The 19,523-nt window shown below is 36.0% G+C and overlaps 1 protein-coding gene across 1 annotated transcript in view; it reads left to right on the top strand.

The window, feature by feature from the left end:
- LOC132551944 (neuropeptide FF receptor 2-like) overlaps positions 1-12,839 on the top strand; it is a 48,757-nt gene extending 35,918 nt beyond the window's left edge. The window contains exons 2-3 of the mRNA XM_060216088.1: positions 10,047-10,146; positions 12,089-12,839. Of these exons, the coding sequence (XP_060072071.1) occupies positions 10,047-10,146; positions 12,089-12,839 (851 nt within the window). The remainder of the gene's footprint in view (positions 1-10,046; positions 10,147-12,088) is intronic.
- Positions 12,840-19,523: the final 6,684 nt, after the last annotated feature.

The following is a 19,523-nucleotide window of genomic DNA, read 5'->3' as shown; positions in this document are numbered from 1 at the left end:
AGCAGCACGTGTATGCATATCCGACGGCACAGACTTCTCTAAAATATCTATATAGAAACTAAGCTAGCAGCACGTGTATGCATATCCGACGGCACAGACGTCTCTAAAATATCTATATAGAAACTAAGCTAGCAGCACGTGTATGCATATCCGACGGCACAGACGTCTCTAAAATATCTATATAGAAACCAAGCTAGCAGCACGTGTATGCATATCCGACGGCATAGACTTCTCTAAAATATCTATATAGAAACTAAGCTAGCAGCACGTGTATGCATATCCGACGGCACAGACGTCTCTAAAATATCTATATAGAAACTATGCTAGCAGCACGTGTATGCATATCCGACGGCATAGACGTCTCTAAAATATCTATATAGAAACCAAGCTAGCAGCACGTGTATGCATATCCGACGGCACAGACGTCTCTAAAATATCTATATAGAAACCAAGCTAGCAGCACGTGTATGCATATCCGACGGCACAGACGTCTCTAAAATATCTATAAAGAAACCAAGCTAGCAGCACGTGTATGCATATCCGACGGCACAGACTTCTCTAAAATATCTATATAGAAACCAAGCTAGCAGCACGTGTATGCATATCCGACGGCACAGACTTCTCTAAAATATCTATATAGAAACTAAGCTAGCAGCACGTGTATGCATATCCGACGGCACAGACGTCTCTAAAATATCTATATAGAAACTATGCTAGCAGCACGTGTATGCATATCCGACGGCACAGACTTCTCTAAAATATCTATATAGAAACTAGCAGCACGTGTATGCATATCCGACTACACAGACGTCTCTAAAATATCTATATACCTAGCTAGCAGCACGTGTATGCATATCCGACGGCACAGACTTCTCTAAAATATCTATATAGAAACTAGCAGCACGTGTATGCATATCCGACGGCATAGACTTCTCTAAAATATCTATATAGAAACTAGCAGCACGTGTATGCATATCCGACGGCATAGACTTCTCTAAAATATCTATATAGAAACTAAGCTAGCAGCACGTGTATGCATATCCGACGGCATAGACTTCTCTAAAATATCTATATAGAAACTAGCAGCACGTGTATGCATATCCGACGGCATAGACTTCTCTAAAATATCTATATAGAAACTAAGCTAGCAGCACGTGTATGCATATCCGACGGCATAGACTTCTCTAAAATATTTATATAGAAACTAGCAGCACGTGTATGCATATCCGACGGCATAGACTTCTCTAAAATATCTATATAGAAACTAGCAGCACGTGTATGCATATCCGACGGCATAGACTTCTCTAAAATATCTATATAGAAACTAGCAGCACGTGTATGCATATCCGACGGCATAGACTTCTCTAAAATATCTATATAGAAACTAGCAGCACGTGTATGCATATCCGACGGCATAGACTTCTCTAAAATATCTATATAGAAACTAAGCTAGCAGCACGTGTATGCATATCCGACGGCATAGACTTCTCTAAAATATCTATATAGAAACTAGCAGCACGTGTATGCATATCCGACGGCATAGACTTCTCTAAAATATCTATATAGAAACTAGCAGCACGTGTATGCATATCCGACGGCATAGACTTCTCTAAAATATCTATATAGAAACTAGCAGCACGTGTATGCATATCCGACGGCACAGACTTCTCTAAAATATCTATATAGAAACTAGCAGCACGTGTATGCATATCCGACGGCATAGACTTCTCTAAAATATCTATATAGAAACTAGCAGCACGTGTATGCATATCCGACGGCATAGACTTCTCTAAAATATCTATATAGAAACTAGCAGCACGTGTATGCATATCCGACGGCATAGACTTCTCTAAAATATCTATATAGAAACTAGCAGCACGTGTATGCATATCCGACGGCATAGACTTCTCTAAAATATCTATATAGAAACTAGCAGCACGTGTATGCATATCCGACGGCACAGACGTCTCTAAAATATCTATATAGAAACCAAGCTAGCAGCACGTGTATGCATATCCGACGGCACAGACTTCTCTAAAATATCTATATAGAAACTAAGCTAGCAGCACGTGTATGCATATCCGACGGCATAGACTTCTCTAAAATATCTATATACCTAGCTAGCAGCACGTGTATGCATATCCGACTACACAGACGTCTCTAAAATATCTATATAGAAACTAAGCTAGCGGCACGTGTATGCATATCCGACGGCATAGACTTCTCTAAAATATCTATATAGAAACTAAGCTAGCAGCACGTGTATGCATATCCGACAGCATAGACTTCTCTAAAATATCTATATAGAAACTAAGCTAGCAGCACGTGTATGCATATCCGACAGCATAGACTTCTCTAAAATATCTATATAGAAACTAAGCTAGCAGCACGTGTATGCATATCCGACAGCATAGACTTCTCTAAAATATCTATATAGAAACTAAGCTAGCAGCACGTGTATGCATATCCGACAGCATAGACTTCTCTAAAATATCTATATAGAAACTAAGCTAGCAGCACGTGTATGCATATCCGACGGCATAGACTTCTCTAAAATATCTATATAGAAACTAGCAGCACGTGTATGCATATCCGACTACATAGACTTCTCTTAAATATCTATATATAAACCAAGCTAGCAGCACGTGTATGCATATCCGACGACACAGACTTCTCTAAAAGATTTGCGTCATATTCCTGACATTGAGATCCTTACATCATGATTTACGGTGAAAGATGAGTAGCGCATGGTTAAACAATGACGACGATAATCAAATCTAATTCAAAATTAATTTGTTTTAATTTCAGATACAAGAATCAAATTATCAAGTATGCTGTTAACCATTTACACCAACAAACTCATTTTACATGTTAATGTTAACCTTTTATCAATAGTCTTTAGACTTATAAAGTCTTTTATGTAAGTAACGTTTACATCAACGCCTGCCTCAGATTAAAAATAAAGCATCTAACTCAAGTTTAAAAGTAAATTGCCTCGGCCTGACCTTTTTTTAATTTCTGGAATTACAGAAATGAATACGACTTTTAGGCGACGTCATGGTCAAACGATTTCTGATTTTTACTGGTTTTTAATCGTTTATATATATATAAAGTGTATCACCTTATGAACAATGACTGTTGGTTGTCACTGAAATATACATATACAGACGTTAGTTAACTATTATAAAAAATCCTTATCTGTTTATCATCAGTCTGGGTATGTATTTTTTGCGTCATATATGATAATGCATGCGTTCAAAACACCGTCGCCTGTAAAAACAAAAATGACCTCCCACCTGAACCGGTTGATGATGCATATTATGAATTTATTTAAAGTTATCAAATAACATTTGCTCAAGCCATTACAAAATTCCATTGTTGGGAAACCGGACTTTACTGACAGTATCACAACTGTTTGTGTCAGTTCTGCCCGCCATCATGTTTGTGCTTACAAAATGAATTGCCTCGTTTTCAAACTATGGCGTGACGTTATCAGCGCCAAATTTAAGAGGGGGGTTCCCCAACTAAAGAAGTGGTCAAGCTGGACATTGGAAATCAATAGAGAATACCAGGATAGCATGGAAACGTAACTGGGAGTATAATAAACATGTACAATCAAAAACAATTTTTTTTTTACTGTGATATTCCTTTAAATCATTGCCCGTTGACTGTACTTGTGCCGTTGATGTAACCATAGGACATGATCGATCGGCTGATCCTAACGTTTACCTTGACTTAAATGATAGGACTGTGATTAAAGTGACAGAATGGTTCAGTATTTGATGTTGAGATTTCATTAAGGTTCGTCATGCCATCCAATGGTTATGGGAATAAATCAGGATCAATTATAGTGCACATTGTTTAATTTCGTCATATTAATTAAGTTATGTACATATAACTTCCATGATGTGTTGCAGTTTAAGGTAAGTATACTGTTTATTGACTTGTGAAATATTTTGTCTTTCCCTACTCACATTTCAACAATAAAAGCCGGAGATGCAATACGAGAGGAATAACATAGTGTTCATATTATATATATTAGTTAAAGAGTAACTAAACATAAAATAACTTGATATTTCAACAATCAGAACTATTATGACTTTCCCTAAAATTAATCTAGACGTTGTAGTTGTCACTTTAATTGGGTTAAATTTTGTAGCATGTTATCTTTTTTTATAACCGGCTTTTTAATGGTTTATTGATAATAAATCACAAAGCCCTTCACAACATCACCTTTCGCTCTAACAAACAAACAGCAGCATTTGGCTACATATGTGCCATGCCAGTTAAATATTCGATGAATTTGGTAGATAAATTAAGCAATTACTTCTGAGTGTAAACGTTAGAACAACAAGCAGATATATAACATAAGAAAGAACACTCCGAGCGAAGTCTCGTGGCGATATGACCGCTAGGTCTTCAACAAGTTCATAACATCACGATCTGGTGAAGATCACTATATTTCAATAATGTATTCCTCTGCATTCAAAATACCATTACAAAGAGGAAAATGTCGGTAGTGATATCTTTTTTTCTAGAAGAAAAAACAAACAAAAATTCACAAGTATTTCTGGAATTCTCAATAAACTTTGTAAGATAATGTTGTAACAAATATTTACAATTTACAGATACCAGGTTTTTTTCATGGTTGTCATGATATTATTTATATATATGTATATTTATTATTGAAAATAAGGATCTAAGATAAGTAAGAACACTAACCTTGGTAGTAAACAAGGACAGAGGATTGATTATCTACAGGTTCAACACTGTCACTAATATCATAAACAACACTTAATTGAAGAAGATAAGTGAACCTGTATCGTACGGCCTCTGGCGGCTTTTTACATCAATCCCGGGTCACAGCAAGTGGTATCATCCATTATCAACTTTCATGGGTAGATATTACCTATATTCCAAGTGTATCAGCTGAGATAATACATTAGTCGGTAGTAATCATATTTAAAAAGTAATGTATTGCTGTTCCCGGCCAATAATGTATTTTTCCGTGTTGCAGTTTCCAGGAATCCGAAAGGTTGAGGACTTGTATTTATTAAAAATCCTCTGTCGTCAATATACTTATCGTTATCATTTGTGGTATCAGGCATTAATTTAACATCATTTTTTTGTGTTTGAGAATGTAGTAGTGTGTGTGGATACATTTGTGTGAGAAGACGCGATGTTGTGTGCTCGTATTAATGAAACGAGACGTAAACTTTAAAACGTTAATATCCATTAAAGCCTAACTATAAAAACTTTGTTCACATTTTGTCATCGTTTTCTCGGTTATGATTTTGAATCAAGATTTTGTTGACATACTGATATTATATTCCTGTCTTTAATTGCTGCATACATTAAAAGGTTTTATTTTGTTGCTAAAACCAGCAAACTTGACCAAATTTTGTACAAGATTGATTCTGGTGGTAACTGCCTGATGACGTATACATTTAAGCCTAAACTTTGTTTTTTATCAAAACTTTACGGGTTTTTCTCCTATGGATGAAGAAGATGCAGCATATAAGATCGTATCTGATAGTTGATCAATGAGAAATTTAGCCTATGTCATCAGAACTGTCACATTATTTCAGATGTAAGCGAAGCTCAAGTCAAAAAACATTTATTTTTTGTGATGTTGACTAAAAGCTGTGTCCTTATGTACAGCTTATTTCAAGATCATTCATTTTTGAGACAAATTGTATTGCGTGTCCTCCTGAATTCCTGCGTGCTACTGACGGATGAATTTTGAATGTAAACAGACATACTATGTAGTCATTGGTATCCTGGTATTTGTGTAACATAACACGTTAACACATTAATAAAGTTCTTCTTAACCGACACTCTACAATAAGAATCCCAGTTCGTATGACGTATTACAGCCTGAATGTGAAGTCATCTTTGTACCTATTTGTGTAGCTCGTCCTCAGGCGCCTTAGTATCATAGCGGTGAATGCTATAGTAACTTCCACTTTCCCAAGAACATTTTCGGCCAGATAGAAGAATGAATTAATTGCCTTGGATTCTCTTTTTTTGCTTCTGTGCTGAAGGGCTTATTATGATCGGCTGGAATGGACAGCTTTGTCGTTTGCCTAGTGGTCAATTTACTTATACCGTATCAAACAACGATCAATACACAAATCCATCTCATCGCAATGTTATCTTTAAACCTCCAACAAAATCAGGAGTATATTCTTAGAAACAAAGTGTTCGTCATTAAACCACGAGGATTCAATTTAACGCTAATATGTGAATTCCTCCAGCCTGACAGAGAAATAAAATTAAACTTCTTTCAATTACGTTCTTAAATAATTTTACTCTCGCCAGCACAAATCTCGATCATACTTTCCTCGAGTTGTGTCTCCATCAATTTCTAGTTTGCCAAATCCATTAAGAAGTAGAAGCTGCGTGCGTGTTAACATTTTTACTGTTGTTACCAGAGCCTTGTCAACAGATAAACAAAGTTACATGCATATTTCGTCTGAAATATCGTTCAACTTCGATCTATTTAAATGATAGCGAGCCCTACTCCAGGGCATATGAAAATTTGCCAACTAATTTAAGATTGAACTCGACCATCTCGTGAAGCTGACTACATTTATTCTCAAAATGGCGGCGTAACGAAACGAAAGCTGTGAAAACAACGCTGTTTTGTCGTTAAGAATCTCGTTGATGGGGTTTGGGTGTATAACGTTCCAAAGATATATGTCAAACTGGATGCTTGATTAGACTTGTCATGGAATCAAGCAATGGAACATATGACGATGATTATAAATTTCACTACATGTTGAGATCCTCGGCATATCTTATACCCATCCCTGTTGGCGATCAACACAGTGATTAAGTCCCTAAGTGATGAAAAGCGCATGTCATTCATTCTCTGTACAACGCCATGATACATTTACTCACTGTATACCACACTTATGATAAACGATATTGTTGCAGCAAACACTAACGCGAGTTATCCACTAGTAAAGCAACCCCGTTCATATACAAATACCATACAATGATACATTTACTCACTATATGTCCACGCTAATGAAAATGATATCGGTGTTGCATCAAAATAGAGTTACCTTAAATTGATTTAAGGGGTTACAAAGAGTCAATTTTTGTCACAAAAACTGTTGACATTATCGATCTAAGCTGGCGTAAGTCCTAGCAATCAGACGTTGGTCGTATACAGATGCTGACACTTACCACGATAAGAGAGACCGATGTTCGGAGAAAATAGTATATTCGTAGTCATGAATTATGTTTGTAAAATCACTTATGTGTCATTAATTCCTTTTTGCTTGTTCGACAGTTGTGTACAGCTGTTACCAGCAATAACTTGTTGAAACCATGGAATCGTAATTTAGTATGTATGCAATGTCACAAGTAGGAGTACTTCGTAGTGTTAACAAATTGATGAATGACCGTGTTCCTCTTTGGGTTTTACGACGATGTCTTATTTCATTTTCATTCATTAATGTTTCAATTAAAGCATGTCGGTTCTATTTACTCCACAGTCATAAATTAGAAAACCCAATCATTTTCACAACTCGTCAATAACCATTTATATCCACTACAATCTCCGCCTAGACTGTTAAACACCAATATAATCATAGATTCGATATCAATCCATTCAGGCATTTTAGATTGACCGATTCAATGGCATTTTTATCAACATAATAGATATTCCCTAACTTCTCCATTCTCTTCAAACGTTCGGGTGAACTTAATGGCATAATTTGTCGTAATTCAAAGTCAAGACTGATAAAAAGTGGGTCAAATATGAACGAAACAACCAGATATACAGACGAAACAAATGGGCATACAGAAGAAACCAGCCGACATACCGACAAAACCACCAAGCATACCGACAAAACCACCAGGCATACAGACAAAACCACCAGCCATACTGATGAAACCACTAGGCATACTGACAAACCACCTATCATAACGACAAAATCACCAGGCAATGTGATGAAACCATTAGGCATACTAAGATAACCACCAGGCATACTAACATAACCAGCCGACATACTGACGAAACCACCAGGCGAAACCACCAGGCATACTGATGAAACCACTAGGCAAACCAACGCAACTTCTAGATAGTGACGAAACCATCATACATACAGACGAAACTACCAAGCATACTCACTTATGTGCAAAGCAAACTAACGCCATCACCAGATATATTGAAAATACCACCAGACACATAGAGGAAACCATAAGGCATACTGATATACAACATCTTCAGTATATTGCTTGCGTCATTTTGTCTTCCTGTGTAGAAGAACTGATAGACCGAGGCAGCAGGCTTATTACCAGAAAAGGAACGATATCAACTCATCTGTAGGCATATTAGGCGATGTGACGTGAAGCGTGCTTGTCCACTAGCTGGCAGCTTAAGGCTATGTGACAGATTGATTTAATAATAATTTCATTCCGAGAAAGTGACCCTGTCCATCTAGCCTAAAAGAAGGCGTCAAAATCATGTGTTTACATACATATCAAACACACATGTCTGAAGCAATCAAGAAAAGGGCAAATTCAACATATCATTGAAATTCCATTTAAATTTACACTGAAATCTACATTACCGTCCCGTTTAGGTTAACATTTCAGACTTTGGATTTTCCTTTGTAGCCTCCTTGGCTTCAAAATGTAGGCCCTTAGCATCACAGACGATTCCTAGAAGGACGAAACAGGTGTATGGTGCGATTTAATTGCTTGGTTTTACTTTATCCGATACTAAGTTATTAAAAGGTACCATTCATTTGTACAACATTTGCAAAACTTTGAACCAATCTCGTAACAGTATAATGCAATAATGACAATAGACACTGTAGTTTAATACTGAAGCATTGCTACATAAGCCTCTTACAAAAGAACAGTATTGTTGTACTTTTATAATCTAGTTGTACTTTTATATCATAACTGTATATCGTAGCAGTACTTTTATGTTACAGCTGATCTTTAATATTATAACTACTCCTTATATCATAGCTGTACATTTATATTATAGCAGTACTTTTATATTATAGCGGTACATTTATATTCTAGCGGTACATTTATATTATATCGGTACATTTATATTATAGCTGTACTTTTATATTATATCGGTACATTTATATTATAGCTGTACTTTTATATTATATCGGTACATTTATATTATAGCTGTACTTTTATATTATAGCGGTACATTTATATTATAGCTGTACTTTTATATTATATCGGTACATTTATATTATAGCTGTACTTTTATATTATATCGGTACATTTATATTATAGCTGTACTTTTATATTATAGCGGTACATTTATATTCTAGCTGTACTTTTATATTCTAGCGGTACATTTATATTATAGCTGTACTTTTATATTATAGCGGTACATTTATATTCTAGCTGTACTTTTATATTCTAGCTGTATTTTCATACTATTGTTGTACTTTTATGTTATAGATATCTTTTATTATAGCTGCCTTTAAAGATCGCGTTTTTGTTTTTCCTTGTTCTCCTTGAGTGACCTTTATAAACAAGTCTGACTGTTTTTGCACTTCACATAAGAACTCTGTGTCATAGGTGTACCTTTTGACATTGTTACCTATCGTGACTGAATCAGTTGTCTTCATGATAAATCATTATAATTTGTATCATATAGATGTCAAAACACATTTCAATATGATGTGCATTGCTGTACAAAAGAAGCGGTGACATGACAAAGCTACATCTAGCACATAAAACATTAAACATAAACTGTTCTTTGAAAATGACATTTTTGGATGGCGCCATTAGCCGACATTGTAAAGTACCAACACCAGTGAATATTTCATAAATCAGTCAGCTGTCTTTATTTTTCTGGTTCCAGTTCAATCCTCTTGTGTAAGTGACATCTGAACGGTAAATGTTGAGTGAAAATGAAATAAACAATATGTACATATTTAAGCAAACACATGTAAACAGGATGTCGGCAGGATGATGGAAGGTACTGATAGCCGAGGTCAGCTAGAGACTATTATATGTATTGAAGTCGTTGACAAAATTTCTTCTTTATGCTACAGGTTGGCCGTATGGTTCGATGATGTGTAAAGTGACTCCTTACCTGCAGGGTGTGTCTGTCTGTGCGTCCGTCAACACTCTTGCCGCCATTGCACTCGACAGGTAAATACGTAATTATGATATCGTCGTTTATCAATGGGATCAGGAATGTTGCGTGCATGTCGTGAAGTAACCCATTGTGTTATACATGTATGATTCATGACTCGCTATATCAGACAAGGAACACGATAACATCAGTTGATTATCTTAAATGGAATTGACATCACACTGTCAGTTAATAGCTGTGTAGTTTATATTTTAATTACCATCGAAAGGTTTGTCAAAAGGGCACTTGCAGTTTCTATGTGTGTACAAATGTTACAGATAATTCTGTTATCATTAAAATTTATCATGACGTCAGTGTAACAATCCATATAACTATTGATCATAACGCCAAAGAACTTGGTTTCAATCTTGTGAATCAAATATGTCCGTGAAATTTTTATTTCTAGACAGTGACATTCCTGCTTCCCCAGTCAAAAGCGTTTTCAAGTCTCTGATTATTTGATAGTCTAAATTTTGTTTCGAATATCACGATTTCCTTGTTAGATGCTGATAAATGACATATATACAACACAAGATAAAAAAATACAAGACATAATATACGAATACTGACATTTCAACAAAATTAATCAAATGTTTAAGGATAGTGTGATCAGGTGCCCGGGAAGGACGAGACTTACCCACCATGAACATTTATTGAATGTCATGTTCTTACACGAGGTATTACAAGGGAACGTCGATCATGTTGCACAGGAAAATTGAATATTGTCCCATGAGATCTTCGTAGTCTTCGTCGATTATTTCACAAGTTGCCGAAATGCATTAAGAGTTCGTAATATTGGGGGTAAGCCCGTGGAAGTCGAATCAAATACGACATGAAGACACCATAAGTTGTGGTTACAGGCTAATTACTAATCTAGTAATTAGAACCTCACAATAGAGAACTTGAAATCATCACGCTCATCCTACTCCTGATGGGGATAACTTACCTGTCTGAAGCAACATGGTTAATTTTCATGCAATTGAAAGACAGGACAGCGCCAACACATCCGTGTGTAAAATTAATTTAAGGGATCGGTATTGCCTGTAAGTTAAATGACGACCGTGGGATAGTGTTAAAGTCGCCATCAAGATCTCATTGCATGGATTGAAAACGTTCGATTTTTTAAAATAAAATTCGAAGTAGTGTTCAAAGGCATTCTACATGTTTTCATATCATTCAGTCCTTTCTCATTTAAGGAAATGTCGTAACTTGGATTGGCTTAGGTTTATGTGATGTATTTCTACAATGAGACAGACGACGCCTACTATTCCGGAATGTGTAGTTTTGATAACTTCTTGTTGTTTGTAAACAGAAGGAATAAAAGCACAAATATATTTTCTACCAGGTCAGCTGTTGATGACCTCATAATGTAAATGTAGGCACACTGTATATCATTGTAGAAGGTGTCTAGGAACGAGTTGACTAATGTTTGAAAATACACACTGATTTAGCATTATTGCCATCCGGTGGTAAACATAATTTTACAGCATAATGGTGATAAATTTTGTCATTAACATGGGAGTTCTTTTACACCAGTAGATATACTTGACTTTTACATCGTAGGTGAATATGGACACCTTTACCATGTAGGTTAATGAGGCCATTTTTTTGCACTTGTAGATAAACATTTGCATTGATAAGTAAGTAAACACGGGTAGTTTAGACCAAAAGATAAGCATGGATAATTTCATATCACAGCCAGGCTACACGGAAAGTTGAAAGGGATACGCAGTTCTATCATTCTTTACTCAATGCTCAGTATCGCAACTATTACAACGTTTGTTGCAAAATTGGATCATACAGCATTCTACTGTGACCTCCATCTTTACATGATACAAGATAATGCTAATCAAGGCGCTTCACCTGTATCATAATGAATCGATTCCATTTCATTAATAATCATCTCAATATTAGATTGATACCAAGTTTTACTCGTACATTATTCTTTTGTCATTTCAGATACCTGGCTATCTGCTACACACTGAACTACAAACTTACTGGGAGAGTCGCTCGCGTGGTGATGGGTTGTGTATGGGCGTTTGCTCTATGCATTATGATTCCATGGGCAGTGTTTTACCAGCATGACAAGTATAACTCATCGATACAGGCCATTTACATCTGTCATTTGGTTTGGCCTAGCCAAGTTTCCGGGAAATTCTTTTTGGCGGGAATCTTCTTATTCTGTTATACCATCCCTCTTCTTCTCATTGTCGTCTGCTACGCACTCATTGGGTTCCGGGTTTGGAACAGGAATGCTCCGGGAATATTCAAATCTAACGGGATCATTCACAAATCTAAAGTTAAAGCAATTAAAATGCTTCTAGTTGTCGTCATATTATTTGGGTTGTCATGGTTACCGTTATATGCAATCAATCTCAAGATAGTGTTTTCGCCGCCATCTTTATCGGACATGCATACTGTGACAATACTTTACGATTATTTAGTACCTGTTTCACAGTGGTTGGGACTAGCAAACAGTGGTATAAATCCAATTATTTATTGCCTATTCAGTCGTAAAATCAGAACGAGAATCAAGGTTATGGTAACATGTAACGAAACACAAGAATTCAAACGCCAGTTTAGAAAATTTTCCAGCACCAGATATGTTTCTGTGGACTACACAAATGGACAAGTTACGTTGAGAACTCATGGAACGGAGAAGGAAAGAAGGTCAAGGTCGCTTAAATCATTGAACAATGTGTATGACTGACTTTCTAGGCATTTGTGTCCTTTTTGTTAAGTAACGAATTGCTTCATTGGTGATTCTTCTTGGTTTGTAAGAAGAGTTTGTCTGTTTATAAATTCGCCAAGCAATAAGCAAGCATGTCACTGTTGTTGAATGCACTCCTGAGTGGCTTGGCAATTCATTCTTGTTTATTGGTAGGTAAATTTCTAAATGGCGGAATACGCCATTGTATATTTTTCGTCTATTCTGCATAATCATTTTATTTATTATATATTCTTATATATTCAGATAAAAATGTTAGGAAGAACTACATTTTTCCGGCATACTGCTCTTCGATTTGTTCTGACTGGGATATTACAAATATGTAGTTTGTGGACTTGTGTACAGACGTTGATAGAGAACGATTTTTCATTCTGCCTTCCAGTGTATATTGTAAATGTTGGTACTCGCTAATGAAGTATGTACTCTCCATATTCTTATTCTGTTTTTCATGATTACATTGAAAAGATCATTAAAATACGACATAAGTGTATGCGACTGTATGTTTAGAGCAAAATCCATTTCTTAATCTTTTTTTCTTGACAGAACCGCTCTCGCATGATCTCAGTGCTCAGGGCATTTACTATGATAAATAAACTTCCAAGTTATGTAATGTTTGCCGTCGTAACTTGTGAATGGCGTTTTCAGGTAAAATCGTAACTTGTGAATGACGTTTTCAGGTAAAATTAAATGCCGATATCCTTATGATATGAGCTACTCTGCATTAGAGACATGATAATGGATCCCGGGACAACACGTCTCAGGTAATCAGATCCGTCTAACGATATAAACCTCAAGTATCAAAATGGGGTAGCGAAACTCAGTAATGACGGAATGAAGCCGAGTGATTCGAACATCTGCATTGTGATACAATGCAGCTGAAAGTGATCATTAAAATATCACACGCCTATCTTTGGATAATACTTAAGTCAAGCAAGAATCAAACGGCAACCTTCTAACCATTGCTGTAATGTACACGATGACGTTATTAATAAACAACCACTGTAGGTCAATTTACACGACGTCAGCGCTCAATGAATCTTTAACGTCACTGCAGATTATGTCATGTCATAAACAATATGCGAGTAGGTCCACAGTATTCTTTGTAACGCAATGAAGTGCCCTGTCCATGTAGGCACAAGCACAGCAGCCTGGGATGACCCAAGATTTCATTTTCCTGAGATACATTAATCGATTCGAGAACGAATCGAACTGCGGCCATTAGATCTTCATCTGCTGTTACAATGGCCGACGGATTAGCCACTGAGCTGTCAAAGTTCCCGATGGAGTTGAGACACATCAATAAGATTCTCTCGGTTTTATTGGTACAGTAATAATTACGTGGTTGGTGAGTGGCTCATGCACCTTTATTATGTAATTAGGTCGAGACTTTTATGGCTGTGGTATATGCCCCTTCAGTGTTGGTGATTACGTCTCCGTTATTTTTTCTACAAGTTTATCTTGTCTAGGTGTTACGGAATCGATCAAGTTTGATCTGGCTTTTGTGAAATGTTTTACTTCCTGTGCGTGATGGTAAAGTGACATCAACAAGTGAAATGTTTGTATTACCAATAGTGTATCACTGTTACTTTATTTCACTCTCGAGCTACAACGTTACGACAATTGTAAAGCATCATTGCCTTACAGCTCAAATAACGCGACTAAGCCAATCGAATACCAAGGCAGTAAGTAATTGAGGCAGCTTCAATGTTCCGAAGATAAAAGGCTTCGAAAATAAACTTAAAATTGCAATATCGAACAACAGTTTACTTTTGTTCTGATCAGCTTCACATAATTGAAATGCATGTAACGCACGAGGAATTTGTTTTGTTTATTTATGACGAATTGGATTTTAGTTACTTTTCCGTCAAAAATATAAAAAGTATTGTATTGTTAGAGGGGGCGGGGTGTTCCCAGAGGTACTTTTCTCATGACCGATTAAGGAATCTCATTGAGAGTGTTAAGTGTGCTGCCTGATGCCCTCTCGGCCATTTCGGTATAACACACAGACACATAGTATGCATTACACAGAACAAAACATGTGCCTCTGCTATAGTTTTGTCGTGAAAATTAAGTCATTGCTACGAGTCAGAGCATTCATGTGTAAGAACAGTACTAGATCGTCTTTCGTGGAAAATCTTTTTTTTTTTTTTTTTTTTTGATTTTTTGTTCTTGTCTGATTTTTTTCATATGAGACCGAGTTTTCCTATGAGAATATTAGAAGAGGTAACGAAAACCTTGTCAAGCCCTTCAAATTTGCTTTAATATTAACAAGCTATCACTAAAAATAGTGTTTCCATTTCTCATTGGGATACATACTGTTTTCTTCTGCGACATACAATTAGATGTGTTCCTGGCGAGTTCTTTGTTATAAATTTGGTAATCATTCAAATGAATTAACCTAGATTTCTTGACAGGTGTCGATGAATCAGAAGACACTCACACTTCACTGAATGTCTGGTCTCATTCGCCTTGTCCTAGTGCCCCTTGAGCTTAATTCTGTTGAACTTGAATTTCTACAAAACAGACAGACGGAGGAAATTATTCCACATTTCTTACTGCGAAAAGTTATGTTGAGATACGGCATTCAGTCCTCTTGGTCTAGATTTATTCAACACAAACATGGTTACAGACAGAGACAATGAATTTAACAAAGGATACGATGTGGCTCCATATATGATAAAAATGGAGATTGTCGGCCCTTGTGGTCATTTCTAGAACATAACAGATAACATTTTATGAATAAAAAATAAAAAGACAGGGCAACAACCTCATCACAAGTTTAACTGGATACCAATATTGTGTGCTGAAGTTTACGTGGGGCAGAAATTGTTTGACAGTCATAGACTACTGACGTGTTCTTACAAGATAAATTATCAAATCATTGACCCCTGTATCACTTTTGAAACAAGAATAGATTCAATGCCATTTATGATAGAAAATAACGACAAATTACATACATACGTCTGTGTGAACAGAATTACATACATACGTCTGTGTGAACAGAATTACATACATACGTCTGTGTGAACAGAATTACATACATACGTCTGTGTGAACAGAATTACATACATACGTCTGTGTGAACAGAATTACATACATACGTCTGTGTGAACAGAATTACATACATACGTCTGTGTGAACAGAATTACATACATACGTCTGTGTGAACAGAATTACATACATACGTCTGTGTGAACAGAATTACATACATACGTCTGTGTGAACAGAATTACATACATACGTCTGTGTGAACAGAATTAAGAAAGGGTTTAAACACGGAAGATTTATTAACTCGAAATAGTATAGCAACTGTTGAATTCTTCGGTGAATGTTTGATTGTAAACCTACATTCTAAAGATGCAGAAATTGTTTGTCGTGTTTGTATATTACATATATATGCAAATAATGATACTCGATAAACCATGAATTATTAAATAACTTGATTTGTATCGTTATTAAAGAGGTACATCACGTGATTATTAAGACAACCACTATGCTTAGTTAAAACTTAATTTTGGTCAACAATTTAAGTTACAATACTCTGATGCTTTCTCGCATTCATATTACTTAAATAATACATACATGAAATCAAATAGAAAAAAATATTGACGTTTTCACAACATTGTTATATCCTGCATAATTGTCTACCAACATAAACCACTCATGCTCTCGCACACAATCCGTCCTTGGATAAAAATAGGTCTTTCTGTAAATCATAAAAGGTGAATATAATAGAAATGTCTTTATATGTCTCGCATGAATCTATATATCTCGTGTTACGTAAGATCGCATATATAAACACAGTATGACCATATGATAAAAACAGAAAATAATTCGGTGACAAGGTTAGTGGTGAATTGCATGACTTGTGTCAATAAAGTTTTCCGAAAACATCAAAATAAATAGGTGTTTAATAGTGTAACGTACAAACAAACCATAGCTGATGACGCGGTTAAATTTTACACATACATTTATCTTTAAAATAAAAAGAATATAACAATATACTTACTCCTCCAATAAAACAGAATACACTAAATAGAGCTAATAAAACCAAGAAACTGACTGCCGTCTACGACGGTGATATATCGCCTTATTATAGACATCCCCGGCCAAAATGTTTCTTCAGCACGACATTGTTGCAATTAGTTGGTGTTGAACTTGGTAGACAGTATTATATATAACAATGGTCTTGCAGTCGTATTTCCGTTGCAGACATCAGCTTTGTATTAGTCTAGAGAGTCTGCAATCACAATACAGTTTGAATCTGGCAGGTTTAACTGATAACGTTTTACAGCTTGATTACTCTCAACTAATTAATAGCACATTGTAACTAGATCTCATTTGTATTGTTTCATCAACAAATGCTATAACACTGAATGAATCTTTGTGGATTTTCGGTGTGTTAATTACTTTCGTATCAATACCCTTCCCTACATATATCCTTCCAATTGATTCCCTGAAAGCTCACCTTACTGTAAAAACAGGTAATTATAGAATGTTACTGTGATATAAATGTCTCCTTAACCACTGAGTGTCTAATTATAGTCGGACGCTTACCTAGACATATGATAATGTCATAATTAATTGAAATCGGAGGCAAACTTTCAACCAGTCAGAAACAATGTTATAATCGGACAATTTGCTAAACTTTCAACCAAACAGAAACTATGTTATAATCGGACAATTTGCTAAACTTTCAAACAATCAGAAACTATGTTATAATAAGGAAACGGTGTTTACTACATATTTACTACATGCCGTTTTCGCAGAATTGCATCATACAGCTGTTTCGTCCTTCTATGACTTGTCAGTAATGCCAAAGGTCCAATGAAATACTGAGTACTCTGAGTTAGAAGTATTTTAATACAAAGTCCTCGTTATCGTCATCATACTGCATCTCTCGAAACCCTATGTTGTCGGTGATGTTGGAAACACGCCCTGGAATATCGAATCAACTCCGACATGTAAACGCCATATGGTTTGATGCAGGGAGGTTACTACCTATCTGTTAAAACAACCAAGCTACAACCTCTTTGCAAGAAAACTAATGCTAACTTTGGTTGTACGAGACATCTTCCATCTTTAATCCTAACACAAGTAGATAACAATAAACATACGGTAAATCAAAGCTAATTTCAGCAACAATGAGTTTGGTGACATATTGACCGAGTTGTTTCAGCCCTTGTGTGTGATCCTCTAATTGGTAAAGATTTGCTTCTATGTGATCGGTCTTCTAGGATTTCGTCTTTCCCAGATGACCCTATGGTATGTTTCCACAGCGTCTAATTACGCTCCGTGACGACATCGTTTCTGTTTTCTCGGTAAACAGAATAAGCTACATAAAACCCCTTTAACAGTGGTATAAATAGTCAGCGATAAACAATAGGTCATGAGATACGTCATGGTCGGATTTGTTATCTCCAGCATGTACATAATACATTATAGTACAATGGATCGGGAGCCAAGTCCGTCAATGACTGTTATGAACGTTTATTAATTTTCTCGGATTGCAATCATAGTCTTATTACCGAAGTCTTATTTAAACATCATTTTTGTGTGTATTTGTACTAGTATTATTTACTGGTTAGATTTATCGTGTTAAACGAACAACGCAACATTTGCAACTAAGCACTCATCGACATATTGAAGCTTCGTTTCTCAATAGATTATCGCTCATCTGTCGACACCTACCAGGGAAATGGCGATTTTGGAACAAGTCCTTAAATGTCGTTTCAGATGCAACGTATATACACCATAGGTTGGGAAAATTTTAGAAATTTAAAATGATAAATTTGAATCATTACGCTTCTCATAAAACTACGTTGGTTACAGTTAAAATCGAAGTTAGGATTATGTACAAAAGTCTTGATTTCAGAAGTTTTTGACGGTACATATCCAATCGATAGTTAGTTCTTCCTAAGGTTTGGGACGCAAGGATGTTATATCCAGAAATGGAATATTTATAATAGGGAAACTGCAATTATCCCGTTTATCATACAGTAATGACTTTGTTTATGGTTTGGCGCTACTTCCAAATCGGCAAATCATGGTAAGGCAGGATTGTGAACATCCAGTCAAACATGACATCAATCCTGTCAAAACCTAGGATCTTCCCGCGCAAAACCTAGGACCTTCCCAAGCAAAACCTAGGATCTTCCCACGCAAAACGTAGGACCTTCTTAAGCAAATCCTAGGACCATCCCACGCAAAACCTAGGACCTTCCCACGTAAAACCTCGGACCTTCAGTTCAGCCAAGGGAGACCACTCGGTACAAGGTCTAGCAGCAACCCTAGAAAACACACCTAAATACGATACTCAGATTTTAAAGTCTTATATATCAACATGTCGGAAAATCGTGGAAAGGGGGATAAAAACGTGTGGTCAAACTGATTTTATTATCGATTGACGGTTATCACTATATAACACATCATTACCTGAATAGATAAGGAGTGTATAATGTCTAAAAACATATATGTATTATTCCAATGTTAAGTGCATCATTTAACTTATTTGCATTTTTAAAACTTCTTTCGAAAAATCATCAGTTATGTAGTCAGACGGCTTCCATAAGTTTGCGAATTATCATTTCAACAAAGATTAGTGTAGAATTTTCACGCGTTCTATATTTGGTTTTCATGAAAAGCTACATCCGTGTCTAATTTCGG

The sequence above is a fragment of the Ylistrum balloti genome, unplaced genomic scaffold (assembly GCF_031769215.1).
Source record: "Ylistrum balloti isolate Yb309-2 unplaced genomic scaffold, AGI_CSIRO_Ybal_v1 Utg370226, whole genome shotgun sequence".
Classification (NCBI taxonomy): domain Eukaryota; kingdom Metazoa; phylum Mollusca; class Bivalvia; order Pectinida; family Pectinidae; genus Ylistrum; species Ylistrum balloti.
The sequence above is the reverse complement of the archived record's forward strand: the minus strand, read 5'-3'. Positions and strand labels throughout refer to the sequence as shown.